The sequence below is a fragment of the Peromyscus eremicus genome, chromosome X (genome assembly GCF_949786415.1).
Source record: "Peromyscus eremicus chromosome X, PerEre_H2_v1, whole genome shotgun sequence".
Lineage (NCBI taxonomy): Eukaryota > Metazoa > Chordata > Mammalia > Rodentia > Cricetidae > Peromyscus > Peromyscus eremicus.
In genome coordinates, this window is record NC_081439.1 from 22,404,642 (window position 1) to 22,430,193 (window position 25,552).

General features: G+C 43.4%; 1 protein-coding gene and 1 pseudogene across 1 annotated transcript in view; both read left to right on the forward strand.

Annotated features, from left to right (window-relative positions):
• Positions 1–585: 585 nt before the first annotated feature.
• Prps2 (phosphoribosyl pyrophosphate synthetase 2) overlaps positions 586–25,552 on the forward strand; it is a 34,384-nt gene continuing 9,417 nt past the window's right edge. Inside the window, exons 1-4 of the mRNA XM_059250587.1 lie at positions 586–828; positions 8,284–8,467; positions 17,504–17,602; positions 19,063–19,187. Of these exons, the coding sequence (XP_059106570.1) occupies positions 707–828; positions 8,284–8,467; positions 17,504–17,602; positions 19,063–19,187 (530 nt within the window). The 5' untranslated portion in view covers positions 586–706. The remainder of the gene's footprint in view (positions 829–8,283; positions 8,468–17,503; positions 17,603–19,062; positions 19,188–25,552) is intronic.
• Positions 18,490–18,607, forward strand: LOC131900285 (small nucleolar RNA SNORA70; annotated as a pseudogene).

A 25,552-nucleotide genomic window follows, 5' to 3' on the forward strand; every position in this document is an offset into this window, starting at 1 on the left:
TGAAACATGCTTCACATTCGGGTGCAAATGCAGGTAGCTGTGTCAGTCTCTCCCACATGGACGCTGGGTGCACTTGAACTCCAAGTATCACCTCTGAGTTCTGAGCTTCCGGGTTGAAAGGCGGCTCTTGGCTGCGAGGCACCCCTATGGCCCCTTCCCGCAATCGCTTGCCCTCTCTCTGTCCACTCCATCTGGTTCGTTGACCTCCCCACTTAAAGGCAAGTCAGAGAGGTCAAGTGTGGAGCATCGAGCTCCCCTACCGAGCAACGGCACCTGGGTGTTTCTGGACCACCCAGAGCTTCACAACCTGCTGCCCAGCCAGCGTGGGCAGCAGCCGCTTCCCAGCACCCTCCAGCAACTAGTCGGCTGCTCCTCCTCTCTGGCTGGCTTGCTCTCTCTCTGGCTCCTCCCCCAGCTCCTCCCCTCCCCCTAAGTCCCGCCGCCGGGTTTTCCCGCTCCACCAGCAGCAGCGGGCACCGCAGCAACAGCGGCAGTGGCAGCGGCAGCGGTAGCGGTAGCGGCAGCGGTAGCGACAGGGGCAGCGGCAGCGGCAGCGGCAGCGGTAGCGGTAGCGACAGGGGCAGCGGCAGCGGCAGCGGTAGCGGCAACGCAGCAGCAGCAGCAGCAGCGGCAGTGGTAGCAGCAGCAGTCTGCGTCGCTATCACTTTCTCCTTCGCAGCGCGCCCATCAGCCACCCTGCGTCACCATGCCCAACATCGTGCTCTTCAGCGGCAGCTCTCACCAGGACCTGTCGCAGCGCGTGGCCGATCGCCTGGGCCTGGAGCTGGGCAAGGTGGTCACCAAGAAGTTCAGCAACCAGGAGACCAGGTGGGAGCCACACCAGGGTTGAGGCAGGAGCCAACGCTTGCCCGGGCAACCTCCGAGGGCGCTGTGCTCTCCCTTCCGGGGCGGGACGGCAGCAACGCGGCTTCAGAGCCACCGCGGCTGCGCCCGGGGAGAAAGAAGTCCAGCAAGGGAGCCCCCCACCCCCACCCCCCAGTCACCCTGGAGTCTTTGCGCGCTGTTGTCCCTCTAGTGGCTGGGCCTCCAGCACCCGGACTTCGGCGACCTATGGATCCCTAGGCACCCCAGGCCCCTCTTTTTGCACTGCCTTGCCTGGTGTCCTCAGTCCGGAAGGGCGACATCGGTGCAGTCACTGCGCGTCTGAGAGAGTGGGCGAAGCTTGTGGGCATCACATTGGTGCCTGGAATGGTGGGGGTAGGGAGACATCTGTGGATCCGCCCGCCCCAGTTTCCGAGTCTCTGCCAGGCGGAAACCCAGACTCAAGCGTGGTCGGAAAGGTTTTGTACAGGTCCCGGGCACTGGGTTTACTTGGGGAACTTTCGAACGCTACTTCCAGCGGCTGGCGATCAGAGTGCTGCCAGCCGCTCAGGTGACTCTTCCCAGCAGCTTGGGTGTTGAGTACTGCCTTATCCAGAAGGGTGGGTTTGTGTGCGAGTTGGAAAGAGCCTGGGAAGCTGGACGCACGTGTTGAGCGCTCCTGGGCTTCCTTTAACTTCGCTGCATCGAATATTGCGAACTAATAGCTTCTTTGTGTTTATGGAGCTCAGCTGCGCACAGCCGCAAGAGCCTAGTTTGGCAAAAATTCTACCCATTTCTCTCGGGAGCAAGAGGTGGTCACCAGCATTCAGTGCAGCCAGGCAGGAGGTAGCCCTCCTCTGAAGTTGGACTGGGAGCGCTCCTTATCCCACTTGCCCGAGGCCAATTACTTTTCCTCATTCTGTTTAGTCCAGTTAACCAGCTATACAGTCCACAGTGACAGATAACCATTCTACGTTCGGCAGTGTGGCAATTCATCCAACAAGTTTACGGGACGGGGGGGGGGGGGGGGGGGGGCGGTTATCGACCCTTCTCCATATTCACAAAAATTAACTTGAAATGGATCATAGACAGAAATGTCAAATCTAAAACTTTTAAATTTTCAGAAGAAAGCAGAAAATCTTGACAACTTTGAGTCAATCGAGAATTTGTGAAGTTAAGGGCATTTTTTTTTTTTCTTTTTGTTGTTTTATTTTGGTTTTCTGAGACAGGATTTGTCTATAGTATCTAGGATCTTATTGAATTCACTGTGTAGCCCAGGCAAGCCTCAAACTCACAGGAGTACTCACCCCTACCTTGAAAGTATTAGAATTACAGGTGTCACCAGACCCAGCTAAGAGTTAGGTTAATGTCGATGACAAAGATTATTTTTCTAAAGGCTATGCGCATCCCATGTGACCTTTTCTAGGTGGTAAACTCCATTTATACACCTTGGATGATAATAGGAGAAACAGATGGCAGATAGTATTACTGTATAGACAATTCAGGCTAAGAATGCCCCTTTGGGGTTGGGGATGTAGCTCTGTTGCTAGAGTTGCTTGCCAAGCATGAATAAAGCCCTGGGTTTGGTCCCCTGTACCACATCAAAACAGGATATAGTCGCATACACTACAATCCCAACACTTGGGAGGAAGAAGCAAGAGAAGCAGGAATTCAAGAGCATCCCTGGCTACATAGGAAGTTTGAGGCCAGCTTAGCTAAATATAAAACAATGTCTTTTTTTAAAAGATCACTTTGCCTTTGTTTGTTTTCAGTACTGAGGATGGTTCTCAGGTCCTTGTGCATGCTAGACAAGTAGACTGGACTACTGAGCTACATCCACAGCTCCCTTTGTAGAGTTTAATATATGGAGGGTGCTCTAGGACTTTGGAGAATAGATCTAGGTTTGACTATTGCAGAATTTTCTCAGTCCTGTCCAAGCTAAGAGAACACTAGTAGAATAAGAGTCTTTGTCCACAAGGTGTTGTCATGTAAATAAAGGAGACATTTCTGGACCTTGTGGGTTTTGAAAGTAAGTAAAGCAACTCTTCCTTGTTATCTTGGTGCAGAACAATTCTTTGCTGCAAAGCATAGCTAATCTAGGTGAAGTTCATTGCTGGGTTAGTATTGGATTTCTGCTACAAGTCCTATATGGGCTGTTGGGTGAAACTTACTGGGATGTTCAAGTGTAATTGTTCATACATTTATTTGAAATGGAAAGCAGACTTGTTTTTATTTCATTTGGGTTCTCTTTTAACCACTTTTGACCATTAGAAATTGTAAGGTATCCAAGACCCCTCAGCTCCATGTTATGTTTCTTGTGTTTTGTTGGTTGGGCTGGGTTTTTGTTTTGTTTGTTGTGATTGTTTTGTTTGCTTTTGCTTTCTTTGAGTCAAGGCCTCATGTAGTCTAGCCTGGTCCAGAGCTCACTGAGTGAGTCTAGCCTTGAATTCCTGATCCTCCTGCCTTCACCTCCCAAGTGCTGGGATTACAGACATGCACAACACCTAGCTACATTTCATGTTTCTGTCACCTAGAAGAATTTACAAGGTTAATGTGCTAATTCTTTTCATGAACTACAATGGGACAGAGGTCGATTTTTACACACAGTCCTCAAATTGGCTGTAGAGATGAGAAAACAAAGGGCAAAAACAAGAGAAAATGGACTCAGTTTATGTAAGGTACTGTTTCCTCAGTGCCTCTTGCTGAGTGAAGAGCAGAAGTCTGGATGCTGTGCCCTGGCCCTCAGCACCTGGATTCCTAGTTCCTCTTAAATGCTACTTAATGACACAGGCACTCTTCCACTTTTACCTTCACATCTCTGAATTGCTTCCATTTTTCAGGGAGAAGTATACTCCAGCTTCTCTTCTGACCCCCACAAACCCTCCATGACTTGGAGGGCAGTGTTCATGATGGTATCTCAGGTCTCTTGTAATATTTTACCCTGGTTAATTTACTGCTGTCAGGGTCCTTACCTGTACCATGGGACCCAGTGTTCTGGTTGCTGACATTTAACAGATCACCCAGAACTCAATGGCTTAAAGCAATCTGTTTACTTGGTTCCCAGACCTGAAATTTGTGCAAGTCAGAGCAAGGAAGGTTTGTTTCTGTCTCCACTGGTGGCAGCTAGGGTGGGCACTGGGACCTTAGGACCCATTTTTGAAGATAGCTCACTCATGTGGCTGATAACTTTGGCTAGCTTTTGCCTGGATGCTTGTCTAAGAACTACTCCACAGGGCTGCTTAGGTTCCCTTCTAGCACAGAAGCTGTGTTCCAAGAGGGAGAGTTTCAAAAGACAGGAAGTAGTTAAGTACCAGTCAGGTAAGACCTGGGCTTAGAAGCTGGCGTATCATCACTTCTATAACATTGTATTGGTCAAAGCCTTCTTAGGTCTAGGGAAGGCATCTAGATTCTAGGGAAGAGACTTAAATCCTATGTCACAATAGAAAGAAATGTTATAAAATACGCAGCCACCATTTAAGTTGCTATGGCCATTCAGCATTGCTTCAGTCTTTTTGTCTGAGGGTCTCTTGTCCTTGAGCTGATCCACACAACCCATTAGAGATCTGCACTACAGATTGGGGTGGGGATGTCTTCATTGTAAGCAGAAGCAGAACTGGCTTTGGAAGAAATGTTGCCATGGTGTTTTCTGTGCTCCCCTGGACTGCTAGTCATAGGATTGCAGTGCCTTGGTGAGGAAAAGCAGGCCAAAGAATGTGATCTTGTGGGGATAAACAGTCATAAGACCAGGAGATCGGAGACTTTCTGTAAAGAGCCAGATCGTAAATATTTTAGGCATTGCTGGCCACATGCCGTCCCTGTTACTGCTATGTCTTACATGTCTATCCACTACAAGTCCTGCATAGGTCAACAGGGCTGGCTTTCCTCCTGAAACTTCATAGGAAACTCTATTTATTCTCTTGCCTTTTCCAGCTTTCTGTTCTTTTGCTTACAGTCACATGTAGCCTAGGCTAGCCCTGAACACTCTCAATATTGCTGATGAGGACCTTGGACTTCCGATCCTCCTGTCTCTACCTCCCAAGTACCAGGATCACAGGAGTGTGTCACCATACCTGCTTTTACCTACTGGTGGGGACCCAACTCAAGGCTTCATGCATATTGGGCAAGCACTCTAGCAAGCTAGAGTCCCAGTCCCCTTTTCAGTTTTGTAGGCACCCCACAGCCCTGGGATCTGGAGACCTTCGGCAGTAGAGGATCTCTCTGGTTTGCTTTAGTCATCATATCCCTTCTTCACTCTCATAGTCTTCCTCTTTCAATTTGAAGGTCAGCTCTGATCATCTGGGACAAATTTAAATAGTCCACTATAACCTTTCTGTTTTAAGATCAGCTGATTAGCATGCTTGATTCCATCTGCATATATACATCCCACTTGCCATATAATCTACGATATTCAAAGGATTCGGGTATAGATGTCTTTAGGGGTATTCATTACTGGGACTACCAAACCATTCTTATTGTGTGTGGGGGCTATACGAAAAGAGGTTGTGTGCTATATTCTGTCAGCCCCTGAGCTAGGTAATACTTGCTTTCCAAATTAAATTAGTCCTATACTTGATGTAATTGTGTTACATTTTAAGTTATTTGTATGTATGTATGTGCACATGAATGCCACGACACACTGAGGAATCAGTTCTCTCCTTGCACTTGTAGAAGTAGTACCTCTGTGTAGGAGGAGTTCTGGGGTTGCAGATACATGCCAAATTAAATTAGCTCTATACTTGAAGTAATTGTGTTAATCCAATAGTTGGAACATTCAGCTTCTTATGTGGATTTCAGGGACTGAACACAGGTTGTCAGGCTTGGGTAGCATCTGCTTTTATCTACAAAGCCACCTCATTGGCCCAAGAATTGTGTTCATTCTTTAGCACTCAAAATAAGGAGATAGATTTCAGTTTCTTTCTGTTCCTTTCATTTCTGGGTTTACAGTGCACTGTTAACATCCATAACAGAGAGCCTTATGCAGGAGGACTGTGAAAAAATATCAAAACTCATTTTCAGAGCCCAGCATGGTGGCACATGCCTGTAATTCTAGCACTTAGAAGATGGAGGCAAGAAGAAGAGTTCAAAGTCATCTTGGCTGGAACTCTAAGTGTGTGCCATCACACCAGATTCTGATGATGTACTTTTAAGTAGCTGTATTCAGGTGGGCTCAGTGAAGTTTTCTATATTCGTTTTTCCAGTATAGGGGGTGGAACCCAGGGTTTCATGTTTGTTTATGCAAATACTCTACCATTCATAGCCCCAGTTTTCTGAATCCTATCTTAAGATAAGTTACACAGAAACAAAATTCACATGATGTACATAGTGTCCCAAATATATCAAAGTTGGCTAACACTAACTCTCCAGGAGTACAGGATGACAACTAGCAAAACAAGGAAGTATACCATAATAGGATACAGAAAATGACCAATGGAGTGTGGCCAAAAGGTGGAGAGAATCCCTATGGCATCTGGGCCATTCAAGTCATCCAGCTGTGGGTAGGATATTGGCAAAATGGGAAAGTGGAGATGGACTTGAAGGCTGACACTAGGAGATTGAAATTGTTAGTGGACTATGTGGGGTGAAATGTGAATGTGTAGTAAATAGAAAATTCACCAGAGGAAGGCTAAGGTAAAAGATACATACACACATCGAAACTTGTGCATAAAAGAAAAATACGAATGTTTGTTTTAGTTTACTTCACAGCTCAGCTCTGATCATGGACAGAGTTCAAATGTAGCAATCAATCTTTAGCTTGAATACTGATCTGTATTGACATGATGGTGAGGTTGGAAGCATTCATCTGTATGATGGAGTATCGATGAAGAGATGTTAAATCCTCATCTTCCATAGTGAGAAGTCAATACCTGATGCCTCATGAAAAATCAAGACTCAGGTCTCACATGGTAGCTGGAGACTTGAAAATAAATCTCTATCTAAAAAGCCATCAAAGATTGAAATTGGTTGTCTCCAGGCTGTTTAACTGTTAGAAGCCTTAGAGAGAGACAGAGACAGAGACAGAGAGACAGAGACTAATTCTCCCTCTGTAGTCCAGGCTGGCCTGGAATTCAGGAATCCTCTTATCTCAGCCTCCTGAGTACTGGGATTACAGGCTGAATCATACTTTGATCATGATTTGATTGTGTATGTGGTATATGTACATGCTTCTGTGGTCATGTACATGTAGAGTCCAGAGGTCAGAGGTCAGTATCAGATGACTTCCTCCATCCATCTCTGCTTTACTCCTTGAGATAGGATTCTCACTGAACCTGGAGCTCATTTATTCAGCTGCCTGGCTGGCCAGCCAATGAGCTCCAGGGATCTGCTGTCTCTGCTCCCCCAGAGCTGGGGTTATAGATGTGTGTGCCACTGTACCTGGCCTTTTTTTTTAAGTGTTGGTTCTGTGGAGCCAAACTCAGGTCCTCTATGCTTGTGCCAGTAGGCACGTTACCAACTGAGCCATCTGTTTAGCCTCTGTGATTTGAATTATCCATGCTTAACTTTAATAATAGAAAAATTACCGCAAGGAATTCTCAGAGAAGGCCTGGCACTTACAAAGGTTCTTTGCGAGGTCAGCTCTTGGCTGGCCTATGGGAACTTAGCTCTTACAGGGATTCCCACACCATTCTTTGGTAAGAATGGCTCGTTGTATGTGAACTATTAATGACCAGGAAACAATGTGGCTTGCACTGAGCTCCCGCCTGCCTGGTGCAAAGCTAGCATTTTGGTATGCACTAGGCAGTGGGTGACTACATTGACCAGCTTCCAATAAAAAGCCTGGGCTCTAAGTCTCTATGTCCACCCTAGTAGGTAACCCTTCCTTCCCAGTTGTCACAGTTCATTGCTGGAGACTTTGAGCTGAACTTCTGTGACTCCCCTGGGAGAGAATGCCTGGAAGTTCACACCTGGATTCCCTTGTGTACTTTTCCCTTTGCTGATTTTGTTCTGTGTTCATGCCATCTCATAAGTCACAGTCAGGATAGAGACTCTGTGCTGAGTCCCATAATTGGACCCGCTGGATTGCTGAAGTTGGAGGTGGGTCTCAGGGAGTCTTAGAGACGTTGACATTAACCAATGTTGTGATGTCTGATTGTTCATTGTCAACTTGACAGAATCTAGGATCACCTGGGAGATGGGCCTGTGAGCCAGCTTGTGGGAAATTATCTTACTTGTGTTAACTGAGGCAGAAAGGCCCACCCACTGTGTAGCGCCCTTCCCCGGACTGGGCCCTGGACTCTATAAGTGGGAAGGGAGGTGAAAAGCAACATAAGTTCATATTCTCTGCTTTCCTATTGAAGAATGCAGCATGCACAGCTGCTTTGCGGTCCCTCCATTTTAACATCAGCCATAATGGGATGTACCTTGAACTATGAGCCAAAATAAGCCCCCATTCCTTAACTCACCTTTCTAGAGTGTTTTTAAACAACAGGCAAAGAAAACTAAGATGGCGTTGTTCTTTTGTAGCGTTGAGATTGGTGAAAGTGTGAGAGGGGAAGATGTCTATATCATCCAGAGTGGCTGTGGGGAAATTAATGACAACCTGATGGAGCTACTCATCATGATCAACGCGTGCAAGATTGCATCCTCATCTAGGGTAACTGCTGTGATACCCTGCTTCCCGTATGCCCGGCAAGATAAAAAGGACAAGGTAGGCGAGGTGTGTCTTGCCCTAGAAACCTGTTGTGCTCACCACAGTTTCTTTACTACTACCTTCATTAGACTAACCAGAAATATTGGTTTTCCTCCTCAATGATCATGTAAATATGTGCCCTCACCTTGTCTATTTCAGATCTGTCATTGAACTCACCATATGTATCAATATAGGCAATGTATGTTTTCAAGGCATTCAAATACCATTATCCTTGTCATGATAGAGTTTTGTAAGGTGGTAGACAGAGCTAAATATACACATACACACACACACACACACACACACACACACACACACACACACACACTCCTCAATGAGTACAGGTGAACTGAAGACCATCCAAATTAACTCACAGCTTTGCATCAAGGTGAGGACTTCAGTTTCAATATTATGTTCTTGCAAGTGGCTTCCATTGTAAAGCAAGGGGCCATAAGGACATCTGCATTGTTGCTTCCAACTGCATGTGAATCCACAGTGCCCCTTAAAGTTTAATTAAAATCAATCTTCTATCTCTTTTTAGCCTTGTAAGGAGAACAGCATTAATATTGCTAATTATTTTAGCGAAATTCCCATTAGTGGAGGCTCTGTAAGTTTCTAGGAGAAGTTGAAGAAAATACAGTTGTTCTGAGCCTTTATGACACATTAGAAAAGTTGGAATTGAAACAAGCATTGAAGGAACTTATCTTGGTTGGTTAGGGGCACTATCACAAATTACCATGAGCTGGACAGATTTACAGAGCAGGAAATTATTCTTTATAAGTTCACAGGCCAGATGTCTGAGGTCAAGATGTGTCAGTGCCATGCTTGTTCTAGGGGGGAATCCTTCCTGCCTCCTGCAACTCTCCGGGCATTCAGGCTTCTCTTGGCCAGTGGCCCCATTGTTTCAGTCTCTGCCTTTGTCTTCAAGACACTTCTCTCTATGTGTGACACTGTCACTGCATTTAAGGCCATCATCACTCAAGATGATCTTATCTCATGATCCTTTACTAATTACGTCTTCAAAGATGCTACTTCCAAGTGGCATTAATTGGTTCTGGGAGTCAGGACATGGACATACTTTTTGCAGGTCTCCACTCAGTCTACCACAATTTCATCTAGTTTCCTCTAAGACCCTAAGGGAGAATCTTCCCCACCTTGCCTACTTCACTGGGAGTTTTAGGCATCCCTTAATTCTGGCTACATATCCCAGCCTCTGCCTGTGTCTTCCATGCCATGGCTTCTCCTCCAGTTCTGTGTCTCCACTTCTATCCTCTACAAGGACACTATCATTGGATCTGGGGCCACTCTTATCCAAAATGACCTCATCTCCTTTTCTTTACATTAATAGCATCTGTGAAGATCTTTCTACAGTGAGGTCCCATTCCAGACTTGTAGGCAGGTATGAATTTGGGGAGACAATATCATTCACTTCATGACAGTGATGACTTGAAGCTATTGTTTCAAAAAAAGTACTCAGGATTTCCATGGATTTGAAAAATAAAAACAAAATAATAACCTGTATAAACATGAATTCATGTCCTAAGATCTCCTTGAATTTTAATCCCATCATCTTTAGGAATGGTTTCCAGAGTCTGTACCGAACACAGCTAGTCACTCAGTGCTCATTAAAATGTGATATGAAGAATTACATTCAGCACTCAAGACATGATTTATCATATATGGATAGAAAGAGTCAGCCAATTTTTTTCTGTAAATGACTGATTTTTATTGCAGCTACCCAACTGTGTACCTCAAAAACAGAGACAGAGGACAATATGTAAGTGACAGATACAGGGAGGAGGAGGGTGGACACCGGTGGTGGGGTAGGTTTCAAGGTGAGAGTGGTCAGTATGTAAAGCATGCATTGTGAAACTGTAAAACAAATCAGAATTAAAATGTGTAGACACATGTGACTTACTATTTTATATGCCATGAAATACTATTTTCATTTCCTCCCAATCATTTAAACATGCAAAAGAAACTTAATAGCTCATAAGTAGTACCCAGACATGTAGCAGGTTTGGTTTAGTCTAACAAGTCACACTTTGCATTGGAGTGCTGCTTAGTTTTATAGTCAGTTTTATGTTACTGTAACTAAAGGATCTGTGCTGAGTAACTTATAAAATAAAGGGGTTCATTTAGTTAGGCTGGAAAATCCAAACAACTCAACTCTGGCATCCTGGCAGGTATTCACAATATGGCAGAGAAAGGAACTAGTCACACGTAGAAGGGATATGTATGAGCAAGGAACAAGAGAATGGGAACGGGCCAGCTTCATTCTTTTCTACCAACCCACTCTTGTAGGAAGTTGCTCACTGAAATGGTTAATTTTATTTGTCAACTTGACACAACCTAGAATCACCTGAGAAGAAAAACCTAATGGCGGATTTCTAGGTCAGGTTCCTTTGTGGGCATGTCTTTGGGAATTATCTTGGTTACATTAATTCATGTCGGAAGACCCAGTGTGAAAGTGGGCAGCACCATTCCTCTGGCTTGGGTTCTGGGTTGAATAAAAGAAAAGTGAGCTGACTATAAGCATTCACGCATTCATTTTCTCTGTTCTTGACTGGGGATGTGACTAGCTGCTTGAAGTCCCTGCCCCCTCAAGTTTTCCAGGATGATGGACTGTATCCTAGAATTGTGAGGCAATTAAACTCTTTCTCCTTTAAGTTGTCTTTGTTTTAGCACAGCAACAGAAAAGAAACTGACTGGCAAGGCATTTGTCAGTGTAATTAATTTGAATCAAGTTCATGTCTTGTAGGTTTTACGTTTTGTGTTTGGCTCAGGAGATAGTGTTATGTTGTATCTTCAGTATTTTCTTTAGTTTTTTTTTTTTTCCTTTCAAGGGTCCTGTCCACTTGGAGGGGTAGCATTTATTGGAACTCCAGATTCTTCTTTAAGGAATACAAATATTGAGACACATTTGGTGGTGGTTGTTGACATAACTGATACATGATCGCATTTTCTAAAGTGGTATTTACTAATTTCTCTTCTTACTTTTATTCTCAACTTACGATAGAGAATCTAGTTCTGCCTGCCACCTGCCCCTGGCATTGCAAGAGATGTGTTGGTCTTTTGGTCTGTGTCCCCTGACTGCCATGCACTATGCCAGCAAAAAGAGCTCTATGAGTTTCTCAGTACATCAATGACTATGTTATATTTTATTATATTTAGTGTGGGGGGTATGTTTGCTTGTGTTTGGGTGTTTGCGTGCATATGTGAAGGTAAGAAAACTTGTGGGCATTGATTTTCTCCTCCACCATGTGAGTCCCAGGGATTGAAAGAACATGTCATTAGGTTTGGTGGCAAGCACCTTTACCAACTAAATCACCTCACCCCACCTTCTCCCGCCCCCAGGGGCTCTGTTTTTCCAGAACTGCATTGTGTGGCCAGCTAGCTACCAGTTTCCCTGTTGTTAGACATTTAGATATGTTTTCCATATGGGGCCATTTTGAGCATGTGTCCCATGCCTTTCCAAACTTAGCTGCTAATAAGACCGTCATCAAGAGGTGGGGATATGATGACATTTGAGAGACGATGGGTACAGCTCTGGAAACTGACGCTTTCTGTTAGAGACGAGAAACAACCACAGCAGTGTTTTATTTCTTCACACCCCTGCAATAAATGACTACAAACGGGAATGGCTTTAAAAAGCAGCAGTGTATTCTCTTTTAACTCTGAAGTTCAACAGTCCCAAATCAGGCACCAACATTCCAGCTACACCAATGGGTATTAAATGAAGTCGCTGATGGATGGGGTGAACATTTTTCAGGCTTGGTTAAGCTTTGACATAGTATAGGTTCCCTATCATTGATCACTTCAGACAGGACACACTAGAGCAGTGGTTCTCAACCTTCCTAATGCTGCAGCCCTTTAATATGTTGTGGTGACCCCTAACCGTAAAATTATTTCCGTTGCTGCTTCATAACTGTTATTTTACTACAGTTATGAATCATAATGTAAATATCTGACATGCAGGATGGCCCTAGTGACCCCTGTGAAAGGGTTATTTGACCCTGGGGGGGCGGGTGGTGGTGGTGGTGGTGTAGCAACCCATAGGTTGAGAACCACTGCTCCAGAGATTAAAAGGAAGCCCAAGGCTGATTGTGCCAGAAAACAAGTGTCCACTCCTCACACTGTTCTCAGCAAGTCTGATACATGACCACTCTTGTATAAGTATGTAGCCTAAACTGACCTTTAAGGAGGCCAAGACCCATGGATTGTTCTGGAGCCATGACTTCCTTTACTTTTAATCTTACTTTTTATTTGTGTGTGTGTGTGTGTGTGTGTGTGTGTGTGTGTGTGTGTGTGTGTACATGCCATGGCACACACATGGATGTCAGCAGGCACCTTTGTGGAGTCAGTTTCTCTTTCCACCTTTATTTGGGTCCAGCTCAGGCTTGCATAGCAAACACCTTCACCAGCTGAGCTACCTGGCTGGCCCCTACAGCCATGACTTCCGATGGATCTGTGTAGTCAGTATGACTCAAGCTATCGTGAGGAAACAATTTTGTTCTCTCATCTGGTTTAATCTGTTCACCTGTCCTTTAAGGTGTACCAATTGCATTCTGTAGAGTTCTAACAATTCACTTCTTCCCTTGGGCCATGCAGCTTAGCTTTGATAATTTGAGATGGAGGAAGGTACTTCTATTTTTTTTTTTCTTCACTTAGGCAGACAGAAAGCAGGTGGTGTTTGAATGTCATAGAAAGTCATGTGCTGCAGTTAGTCTCTGGAGCTAGACAGAGCATTCTTGTTGGCTACAGGAGGAGCTCTGGGCAGCCCTCCCAGGCGGCCTATTGTTCTTTTCTCTTCCTTTGGGACTGTATTGCCCATAACCTCTAATGGCACAGAGAAATTCTGTGTAATTGCCTCTACCAAGAAGTACCTGCTGAAAAAGTCCAGAAAAATCTTGGGGCTTTAAACCATCTTCCAAACTTGTTTCATGTGTTTTTACCCTTTGCCCTGTGTATGTGGAACAGTTTATTTAGCTTTGATTTGTAAGTACCAGAAGCCAAGGGCAGCTTCTCACAGGAAAGAAACTGTTTCATAAATGACCACTTAACACAATGGAATATTCACACAGGAAAGTGACGATGATGTCACCGTAATTGTCCAAGGCGTGATGTGAGCCCTGGAGTTGCAGCTTTACAATGAAGCGGGCTCAGCTTTGAATTCCAACACCATGATTCACCCAGTTTGCCCTTCGTAAAAGCTCCTTAAACTCTGCACCTTCAGTGTCCTCACCTGTACACCAAGGACCGTCTGAGCTACTGTGGATGAAGCTCCTGGCCTTTCATACACAAGAGGACGAGCTTTCTGAAAAGAACCAAGTGTTAATGTTTGGGGCTTTGTAGCCCAATTGGATGGTTGTTGTGACAGCTCAACTTCTACCATTTTAGTGTAGAAACTGCCATAGTCAATATGCAAACAAATGGGTATGACTATGTTCCAATGGAGCTTTATTTATGCTCACTGAAGTATGGATTTTATGTCATCTGCAAATGCTACAAAATCTTATTTTTGTCTTTTTCCCAATGCTTTTCTAAGTGTGGAGACCATCCCTAGCTCCAAACCAGGTATCAGGCAAGTCTAGCCCATAAGCTGACGTTCGCTGGCTCCTGTAGTAGACACTCAGTAATTGCTAGTTCTCTTCCCTGGAGAGAACAGTGGGTTATGAGCCAGGCAGGGCATAATTACTTCTGAGAGAGTGAAGGGCTGTCAACTTGGATTTTTTTTCTTCTTTTTTTCAGAATCATTTGTAAGGCCATGTTCATATTTGAATGATAAAGTAATTGACACAAGTCTCTGTAATCTTGTAGTCTTTGTATGTATATGTGTGTTTCTGCTCGGGGGAACATGTATGTGTGCAATTCCTGTACATTTATGTGTGCATGAGTAAGTGCACAAGCTCAGATGTCATAATTCTGGCGTTCAGTGCTGTCTTTTTGCATTTGGTTTTGGTTTTGGTTTGGTTTGTTTGTTTTTGTTTTTATTTTTGTTTCGATGAGGTTTCTCACTGGCCTGAAACTAGTCAGATAGACTAGGATGGCCAGTGAGCCCCAGGGTATATGCCAGTCCCCGCCTCCCCAGCACAGGGACTATAAGCACCTATCACCACACCACAACATTTTGATGTGTACTCTGTGCTTGAACTCATGTACTCATGCTTGCAAGGTAAGCACTTTATCTGCTTTTTAAATGCCACACTGATTTTTTTTTTCTGTATAGACTTGTGATGGTTTAAATGAGAATGACCCCTGTAGGCTCTTATGTTTGAATGCTTGTTCTGCAGTTGGTGGAACTGTTTGGGAAGGATTAGGAAATGTGACCTTGTTGGAGGAGGTGAGTTGCTGGGCATGGACTTTGAGGCTTTAAAAGCTCATGTCAGGCCAGGCCCAGTCTCTCTATACCTCCTGATTGTGGGGGAGGTAAGCTCTCAACACTGCTCCAGCACCACACCTCCCACCTGCTACCATGCTCCTCACCATGATGGTCATGGACTCACCTCTGAAATTGTTAACAATCTGCCAATTAAATGCTTTCTCTTAGAAGTTCACTTGGAAGCCATAATATATATGCTGAGGACCTGGTGCAGACTCATGTTGGCCCTGTGCATGCTTAAGTCTCCGTGAATTCATATGAGCTTTGCTCATGTTGATTTAGAGGGTCTTGTTTTCTTGGTGTCCCCTCTGGCTCCTAACACTCTCTCTGCCTCCTCTTCCATGGGGTTCCCTGAGCTCTAAGGGGAAAGAGTTGATAGAGATGACATTCCATTTAGGGCTGAATGTTCCAAGGTTTCTCTCTCTCTCTCTCTGCATAATGTCTGGCTGTGGGTCTCTGTATTTGTTCCCATCTGCTGCAGGAGGAAGTTTTTCTGATGATGACTGAACAAGGAACTGATCTATGAGTACAGCAGAATATCATTAGGAGTCATTTTATCACTGTATATTTTTCTTTAGGGCTATCTAGTCAAAGGTTCTTGATCAACCAAGTGTCACCTCAGAAGAGAGGGATTATTTCTGTAATTCTTATGGGCACTTAAAATTGCAATACTTGAGCCAGACCTTGAAGGATCAAACACACAGGTATAGATGGAGTGAGATAGGGGCAGTTGAGTTTGTAACACAAGGCTATGGCAGTCTCTAGAGAGAGTGAACAGACCCAGTCTACTCTGCAGGGAAGGGCGCAGGAGCAGAGGCAAGGGAGAAGAGTTAGGAATTGGCTACAGCCGGATTGACCAGAGTCATTTGGATATTAAAGATGAGAAAATTTGATTCTTTTCCAAAGGTAACATGAAATACCATACAGGGGAGTTAAAAAAAGAACCAAAAATGTAAGTTATGATGTATAGTTAGTATAGAGAAAAACAAAAAAGCCACCTTTTAAAAATAAGAAAAAGAGAGGCTGGAGAGATGGCTCAGTGATAAAGAGCACAGGCTGCTGTTGCAGAGGACCTGGGTTCAGTTCCTAGCGCACACAAGGTGGTTCACAGTCATCTATAACTCTAGTTCCAGGGAATCTAATGCCCTCTTCTGGCCTCTGAAGGCACTGCATGCACATGGTGCTCAGACATACATACAGGCAAAAACCCCACACACCTAAAATTTAAAAAAGAAAAAAGAGAACAACAAAACAAAAACGCTTCCCCCTGTAACCTCAGCACTCTGGAGGCAGTGCCAGGTGGGTTTCTGTTAGTTCAAGGCCAGCTTGTTCTACAAAGCGAATTCCAGTACAGCTAGGACTCCCTAGCGAGACTCTAGCTTAGAAAAAAAGGCAAGAAATACTTCCCCATAGTTTCACTTTCTAGGAAATCTGCTGGTAATGTTAGGAATGTTTTTTTCTGATTTTTTATGTGTGTGTAATTAATGTAAAATTAATGTATAAATGAATGTTTATATATTAATAACATACTATTAATATTTATTGATTATATTTATAAATGTATAAATTTTATATATATTTATTATAAGGTGATATGTATTTTTTAAAAAACAAAATGGTGTTTGAAAGGAAATAAATGTAATAATATTTTCCTTTAATTTTAAGATTGTACTTTCTTTTTGTGGCTTGTTTATAAGCATGCAATGCTGTTAATAATTGATCTCCACCAACGTCATGTCTGAACTATGGCTAATGATATCTGTGTAGTCTCTTTGGTTGCTTTCATGTGGGCTTTTTCATTGCCTGTGATTTATGATGTGGAAATTAAAGCTAAAAAGAAGTTAGGTAACTTTAGAAAAATCATAATGACAGTAACGACAATGAACTTGTTTTGATGAATGTTGAATTCTTAATCACCTGTAAGTGTTCTTTCTTTATTGGCTTTTTGTTTGTTGTTGTTGTTGTTGCTGTTGAATTTGTAACAGGGTTAGCTTTCATCTGTCAGGACATGGCACTTCTTTTGTAGCTGGACTTCTTTGGGGCCTTAGATGAGTTGTTTTCATTGTTTCCTTCTAGAGCACTCTTCTGCTAGCATTGGCTGGCCTTGCCTTAAAAGTGATCTCTTAAACCATCTTGTTGAACCTCTTCATGCTTTCTTACTATTTGAATCATAGAAATTGTGACGTCACATGTACACAGTTTGACTTTATTCCTTTGATATTTGCATTATACTGTAGTGTCAGGTACATGGCCTCACAGTAGGTTACATAAGGCTAGAAATATAGTTTAGTTGGTAGAATGCTTGCCTAGGATACAGGAAGCTCTAGGATCCAGCCGTACTACCACAGAAATTGAACATGGTGGCACATGCCTATAATCTTAACATTCAGGAGATGGAGGCAAGAAGATCAGGAGTCCAAGGTCATCCTTGGCTATATAAGTGAGCTTGAGACCAATCTGGGCTTTATGAAATCCAGGCTTAGAAACAAACAATGCCAACCAATAGTAAATATTTAGTAACCAAATGCATTTAATATATCTTTTGTTCTCATAACTTGTAATTTTCCTTATTGGTTCCATCCATGATTTGGTTTCCTCATGAATATCTTTGTGAGAGGAATCTAACAGTTTCCATCTTTTTCTGATATTAAATCCTTGTTTCTAATTTTTAGAGTCGTGCTCCAATTTCTGCTAAACTTGTGGCCAACATGCTGTCAGTTGCTGGGGCCGATCACATCATCACCATGGACCTGCATGCCTCTCAGATCCAGGTACCAGCACTGTTACTCTGCCCATGGTTAGGTCCTAACTCTCTGTAACTAATTTTGAAAGGTTTGAGTCTGCACAGCTCTTCTCTGGACTGTTTGTCTTTCCTGCTGATGCCTCTATCCCTAACACACTTTGCCTCCAATTCATTTCAGAGAAACAGGAATGCTTTTTTTTATGTGCTTTATGATTCCATCTAAACTTGTGTAAAATAGTTGAAATGGTAGCATTGTAGTATGCATTATGTGTGTTTGTGTGCACAAAGAGGTGAAGGCCAGGGGTCAACACTGGATGTCTTCCTCAATCACTCTCCACCTTAGTTTTTATGACAGGATCTCTCACTGAACCCAGAGCTCATCAATTCAGGTAGGTTGGCTGACTAATGAGCTCCAGGGATCTTCCTCGGCACTTGTGTTATAGAATGTGCACTATCATACCCAGCTTTTACATGGCTTTTGGGGATTCCAATTCAGGACATCATGCTTGTACAGCAAGTACTTTATATATTCACACACTGAGCCATTCCCCTGTTCCTGCAATACGCATTTCTAATTTCTTCATAACTTCCTTCTTTTTCACTAAAACAGGCCACATTTCATGGTGCCTACTTACAATATATTATGAATTTGTGGTAAGTGCTAAGACAACAACAGCAACAAAGCCACCTGCTTTCCCCTCTGTCCTGCAGTGCCATTCTTTCCTTCGGGGCACTGGCCATCACGTAACTATCAGCATACCCAGAAAATGGATTGGACCAAAAGATGTCTTATGACCTCTGTATCATTAGATTTAATTCTGTTACAAGTAGCCAAGGGGAGACTGTTATAGAAAGGTATCTTTTGAATAAATAAGTCAAGTATTATTTAGAGATTGCAATTATCTTTTTAAAAATCTGCATCCAATTAAGCTAAGTTCCTTTCCTCGTGGGTCCTGGTGTGCCCTGGCTGCAAATAGCATCCTACCTGGGAGGCTGCTTATATGGGTTTCTCTAAGGGACCTTAGAAACAGAATTTTCTGGTAGATAGTCATGTCTGTTATCTCATGTTGTCTCTAGTCCAGGCTTCAGATGGGTGTATGTATCACCTTAGAGAAGCTCCAGGGCACAGTGGCCAGGCCATCATGTCTATCTGTACCAACCTGCAGAAAAAGGAACATGTGATTGAGACCCTGCACAGGGTCAAGTTCAAGTTCTCTGGCTGCTGGAAAATCCACATCTCGAAGAATTGAGACTTCACCAAGTTTAATGCGGATGAATTGGAAAGCATAGTAGCTGAGAAGCAGCTTTTCCCTGGTGAATGTGGGCCAAATACTTCTCCAATCATGGTCCTTCAGACATGTGATGGTTCCTGCACTCCTGGGGGTTTCCACTGTGCTGAACCACTGACCTCACCAATCATGTACTCTAATAAATCTCATACTCAATCAGAAAACAAACCTGCAAAGTGACATTGATTTCTCTCCTTAGGGATTCTTTGATATTCCTGTGGATAATTTGTATGCAGAGCCTGCAGTTCTTCAGTGGATTCGGGAAAACATCACTGAATGGAAAAACTGTATCATCGTTTCCCCAGATGCTGGAGGAGCCAAAAGGTACCATACAAACAATACCATGCAGATTTCTCTCTTTCCCTACTGCTTTCCTGCTTTCTGTATTTCTCTGTGTCTCAAAGGAGAAAGCATGCTTTGTGCACTGGTGAGATAGATCAGTGGTTAAAGCTATTGCCCCGCAAGCATGAGGGCCAGAGTTGAGTCTTCAGAACTTATGTAAATGCCGAGTGTGCTCAATGGTCTGCCTGTGATTTCAGCCTTGGAAGGCAGAGTCGGGAATCCTCAGAGCTATCTGACTAACTCAGGGTTTAATTGAGAGACACTTCCTCACTGAATAAGGTAAAAGAACAATCAAGGAACACTCCTGACATTAACCTGGGACCTCCACGTATATGTGCACACCACACATGAAGAACTTTTTATAAAAGTGTGCTCTGGCCGGGTGGTGGTGGTGCGCGCCTTTAATCCCAGAACTCAGGAGGCAGAACCAGGTGGATCTCTGTGAGTTCAAGGCTAGCCTGGTCTACAGAGCAAGATTCAGGACAGGCACCATAACTACACGGAGAAACCCTGTCTCGAAAAACCAAAAAGAAAAAAGAAAAAAGCATGCTCTGTGTGTGTGTGTGTGTGTGTGTGTGTGTGTGTGTGTTTCTGTGTGTGTGTGTTTCTGTGTGTGTGTGTGTGTGTATGTTGCTGAGGATAGTACTCAATGCCTCCTAGATGGTAAGCAAGTACAGTACCATTGAGCTATATCCCTGCCCCCAGAAAGCTTGCTTTTAATTATATAACACTTTATTATACAAATGAGCCACTAAGTAGGTCTCAGGCTTTGCCTTCAGCACAGAAGCCCATCACTCTCTCAGCATTTCACATCATTCGTGAAAATAAAAAATGAACACACATATGCACTCTCTGTAAAAAGCGTTTTAATTAACACAATTGACTGAGTTTGTCCTTCTAAATCCCAACACTTGACTGGAGTTGCCAGAATAGAACTCAGTTTTTCAAAAGAAATACATGAATGTGGAACGACAAGAATGGGAGCTAGCTAAAGCCTGCCTGCATACAGACGGTACTGAGAGCTGTACTCTGATGGTCTAGGGGATGGGGCTGGGATGGGGAAGGGCTGGCAGCTTGGCCTCTCCCACCTATGCAGGGGCCTCCATAAAGCAGGGTGCTAAAATCCAGACCCTGGCCAATAAGCAGAGCCTTTGGATGAGGGAGAAAGTATTCACCCGTGAGAAATCCAGCCACAAGCCATGCCACAGGCGGGTGAATATGCAGTGTCCCTGGGGTACTGGACTCCCTGGACGAAGAAAATTAATGCAAACATTAGTCCCAGTCTACAGTTCATTCCCCTATGGAGAAAGACATGCACAGTTTGAGTTGGTCAGGGAGCAGTCACTGAACCATGTGACCTGACATCTGATCATCCAATGCCAGCCAGCCCTGAGGGCCTAATATGCCCAGACTCCGTTCTGTATAGCCATCAGGACACAGCTAGCCAGTACTTAGGAGTGGCAGAATGACTGACAAATGAGCAAGTTTACAGACAAACTGGCCGGTGCCGTAATGGCAGCCTAAGAAAGTAGCACTGAGTGGCCAAGTCACGCAGCTCTATGGAAGAGTTTCAAGGAATGTGCGAGCCATTAGAGCATGTGGTGTTGAGGCTGCAACAAGAATAAGAAGGTAGTGCTGACCTGACACACTGCGTTCTACAAACTGAGGCTAAAGACCCTGAACCTTGTAGACCTTACCAGCTGCTATGTGGGAAGACAAAACGTAGTAGAGTGGTGTTGTATTGCCAAGGTATGGAAAGGTAAGCGAGACCTCTACCCATCAGCTAAAGTAAAAGAGAGTAAATGTGAGTCAACTGTTTGAATCCAGGGTCAAGGGTCACCCTCGGGCTTCAGAAGGACTCAAAAGTACAGTGACCTTGGCTGTGGCTCAGGGGTAGGACATTGCTAGGCATGCCTACTGCCCTGGGTCCCATACACACACACACACACACACACACACACACACACACACACACACACACACATACACACTTGAGTATACACATACACACACACACACACACACACACACACACACACGTGTGTGTGTGCATGCATGCAGCTTCTCCCCATTTTTTGATATCTTCATCCACCTGCAACTCAGCTGCAGACCTAGAGTCACAGTCCTTAAAAACTTAGGAGTGGCCCACAAAGCAGTCCCAAAGCCCATCCAGAACAATGCAGGCCCTGGTTCTCAGAAGAGCACATTTTTTGTGCTCTCAGCTGCTGTCCAGTAGCCACTTTGGCTCCCTGCACAGAAGAGGAGGAAGAATGAGGGCCAGTAACTGGAGAGGGGCCTCTGACGGAAACCAGAAGTGTCTCTGCACAGGAAGGAGACACACAAAAGACAGTAGCAGTTAGGTTATCAAGTCCCCAGCTAGGCAGGGATGGGCTTGGAGCAGCACTGCATTATCTAGCCCACAGTTGTGACCTTGGGCAACACATTGAGGCTTGCCCATGTGATGTTGCCTTTTTAACAGTGTGAGTGACATTGCAGAGTCACTTCTTCCGGAAATGCTTGCAATTAATATGGAAGCTTCCCAAAGTCATGAGGTGGAACATACATTTACATCTATCAGATGTCTCCTAGGCCAAGGGGTCCAGGAGTATTAGATACCTTGGGTTATAATATCAGGTGTAGGTTGTAATTCATATGACTGTAGTTCACCCATGTAAAGTACAAAACTCAGTGGTTTTCAGTATATTCTCAGATGTGTGCAACTCTTACCATTATCCATCTCCAGAATATTTTCATCACATGAAGAGGAAACCCCATGCCCATTAGCAGTTGCCAGCCATGTTCCCAAATCAACCTTTGGCTACACCAGTTTACTTGTATGGGACTGCTGTTAGAGACATTTTCATATCAATTGATCATACAGTGAGTGACCATTTTGTCTGGCATTAAGAAAAAAAATAGAACTTTGGTCCAAGTAAATCTAAAGAATAATAGATTCCATAGTTCTTTTGGCCATTTCCTTTTTCTTATCCCAACTCTCTATATATACATATATATCTATATATATATATATGTGTGTATATATATCATTCGTGCTTTCAGAAAAAAAATCAAAGTAGGATTAAGTGAGATGGCCCAGCAGCTAAAAGTTCCTGCATCCAAGCCTGACTACAAGAGTTTGATACCTGGGACCCTCATGGTAGGAGGAGAGACCTGACTTCAACTTATTCTCTGATGGCCATACATCGGCCCTGGCATTTGTGCATGTTCATACACAAACATACACACACGTATGCACACAGTAATATTAAAATAAATTGAAGGAATGGTACAAAGCATGACTCAGCTTTGTTAAGCACTGTTGTTCCTTCCAGTGTTAGGATGGCGTTCAAACACAGATCGCCCCTGTTTCATAGACACAGATGATAATGCGCTGCTATGGATTGAACATGGAATGTTTCCCACAGCCTCCTGTGTCTGCACACTTGCTCTCCAGCTGCTTTGGGAGGTAGCGTGAGACTAGAAGAAGTGGGTCATTGTGGGGTGGGCCCTGTAGTTTATAGCCCAGATCAGCTTCTGCTTGCTTCTCTGCTTCCTGTTCCTCTAAGATGTGGCAAATATGAGCCACCTGCACCTGCCACCAAGAGGCTGCCTGCTACTAGCCATTTCCCACCATGGTCTGCTTCATTTCCTCAAACAATGAGCCCAAGTGAAGCCTCTCCTCTTTGAGTTGTTTTCTTTTGGGTGTTTGATCACACCAGTAAAAGTCACACAAATGCTGTACACATTTCCCCACTGGGATTTTTAACAAGGGTACTTGCTATATTTTAGCAGCAATCCCGTAGCTATATAACAGATATTCTTGATGATTTTTTAAGGGAGGAGTGATTTAGTTTGGCTTGTGATTTGAAGGTACAACCTATTATGGCCAAGAAGGCGTGGCAGCAGGCATGTAAAGCAGCTAGTCACATTGCATTCTTGGTCGGGAAACAGACATAAATGCTGGGTCCTGATATTCCTTCTCCTTTCTATTCAGCGAAAGAAACCACTCCATGGGATGGTGCTGCCTGCATTCAGGGTTACGTGGTTGTTGTTATAGCTATGTAATAGTCTCTTGTGTGTATGTATCATCATTCTCATCATTTCTCTTGCTACTCATTCATAGGCACTGTAGTTTGTGAAGTCCAGAGGCAGCATACTTGCTTGGACATTTTGCACACTTATCTAAGAAAGATATACTCCTAGAAGTAGAACTGCCAATCCAAGTAGACAAGCCATTTGAATTTTGATGGACAATGCCAAAAGCAGGTCTTTCAGAAATGATACTCCAGATGGCATTATCCAATATGGCTGCCAGTATCTGGGTACGCAGCTTTGCTCACATAGTGTATTATTAGTTTCATTTGACATATCAGGCAGGCTACCTGTGGTATATCTTCCTGTGAGCTCAGGTTGTTGGAAGTGAGAGCAGGCATCCTTTCTGGCATAATGGGTTTTCCATGACAACTGTCCTTGTCTTGACTGGAGACTTTTACCTGTGGATGGGCAAAAGTAGGAGATTAGGAGCTCCGCTTTTCATGAATGTCTCAGATATTTTCTCAGAGTTTAAATGTCCTTCCCCTTTTATATTCTTATTCCCTGAAGGACTTTGAAAATCATCTTACAGTTATGCTTTCTTCACATTCTCGCTTCTGGGCTTATGAAGCACTTGGCTTTATCTTAAAATTTTTCTTCTCTTGTGATTTTGGATATTTTTAAAGACCTCTTTTTCTCTTTTAATGTTCTGATTTTTCTTGCATTTGACATTTATTGAGAAATAAAAAGTAAAATAAAAATCTAATTCCCCTCTCCTCTACCAGCTATCTAGTCATTCAAGAACTATTAAATTATCCATCCTTTCTCTATTGGTTTAAAACAACATCTTTTATTATATACCAAGTTCTTCTATTTACTTGCTAATTCCTCCTTTCAAAAATCACAGAAGAGGGCTTGGGAGATGCTTAGTGGGTAAGCACTCTTTCTGCTCAAGCATGAGGACCTAAGTTTAAGTTCCCAATGCCTGTCTAAAAATCCAGGCATGGCTGCATCCCCCTGTAACCTTAGCATGTGAGGGGTAGAGAATAAATAATCACTGGAGTTGCTGGTTGTCAGCCTAGCTCCAGGTTCAGTGAGAGACCCTGCCTCAAAATATAAGGTAGGAATTGATAGAGCAATAAATTTGATGGCTGTCTGTAAGCACTAGGCATGTATATGTACATTACATCACACACACACACACACACACAGAGAGAGAGAGAGAGAGAGAGAGAGAGAGAGAGAGAGAGAGAGAGAGAGAGAGAGAAAGAGAGAGAGAGAGAGAGACTAGACCAGAGTAAATAAGTGTAAGTAAGTGAACAAGTTTAAAATGCTCTTTTGTTTACAACTTCCCAGAGCATTCTCATCTGGCCACCCCTGCTCCCTCTGCTGGGAAAGACCAGTTCTTTAGGAGGGAATTTGGGTCACCTCCTTTTTCTTTACCTTAAGTGTCTGCTATACTTCTTTGTCATCATCCTATTTTGGAATGAGCTATTCTCCAACTGACAGTCCTGTTGGAACACCCTGGCAGGTAGTGTGTGATATATATATTTATATATAGTGGATGATATCTTTGGTTTCTTTGCCTAATGCAAAAAGTCATATTTCACTAGAGAAAATATCGTCTATCTGGGAAATCTAAGGCTGATGTTTTAAAGAAAGCTTTGGGGCCAAATTCTTTTCAAGTAAAGCTTTGTCTTTGTCTTGCCACAGGAGGTCACTCTTGGGTAGTCTTTGGAGCTTTATTGAGTTGATCACCTATAAAGCATAGACCAATAAGAAAGAAGCATCCCATATATATATATATATATATATATATATATATATATATATATATATATATATGTGTGTGTGTGTGTGTGTGTGTGTGTGTGTGTGTGTGTGTGTGTATATATGTGTGCGTGTGTATATATATGTATGTATGTATGTATTAAGCACCCAGTTTCATCCACTTCCTACATCACTTTACAGTTAGTTGTATTACTGGGTGCTTAATATGTAAACGTTTTCTAATTATGTGCTCTTTGATCATGTGCTATACAAATTTAGAGTTGGAAGGAAAAAACAATTTAACTATTTTATAACCTTAGGGACACAAGTATGAAGAATTTAGTGTATTAGCTATCCTGAAAATTCATATGCACACACAAAGAGAAAAGAGTAGAAATATGTGACTAGAAGAAATCAAAACCACATATATGGGTCTGGAAATGGTAGTGAAATGGCTCAGCAGATAAACGTGCTTGCCATGCAAGTCTGTCTAGTGACCTGAATTCAATCCCCAGAATCCACAACTTCCAAGAGTTGTCCTGTGA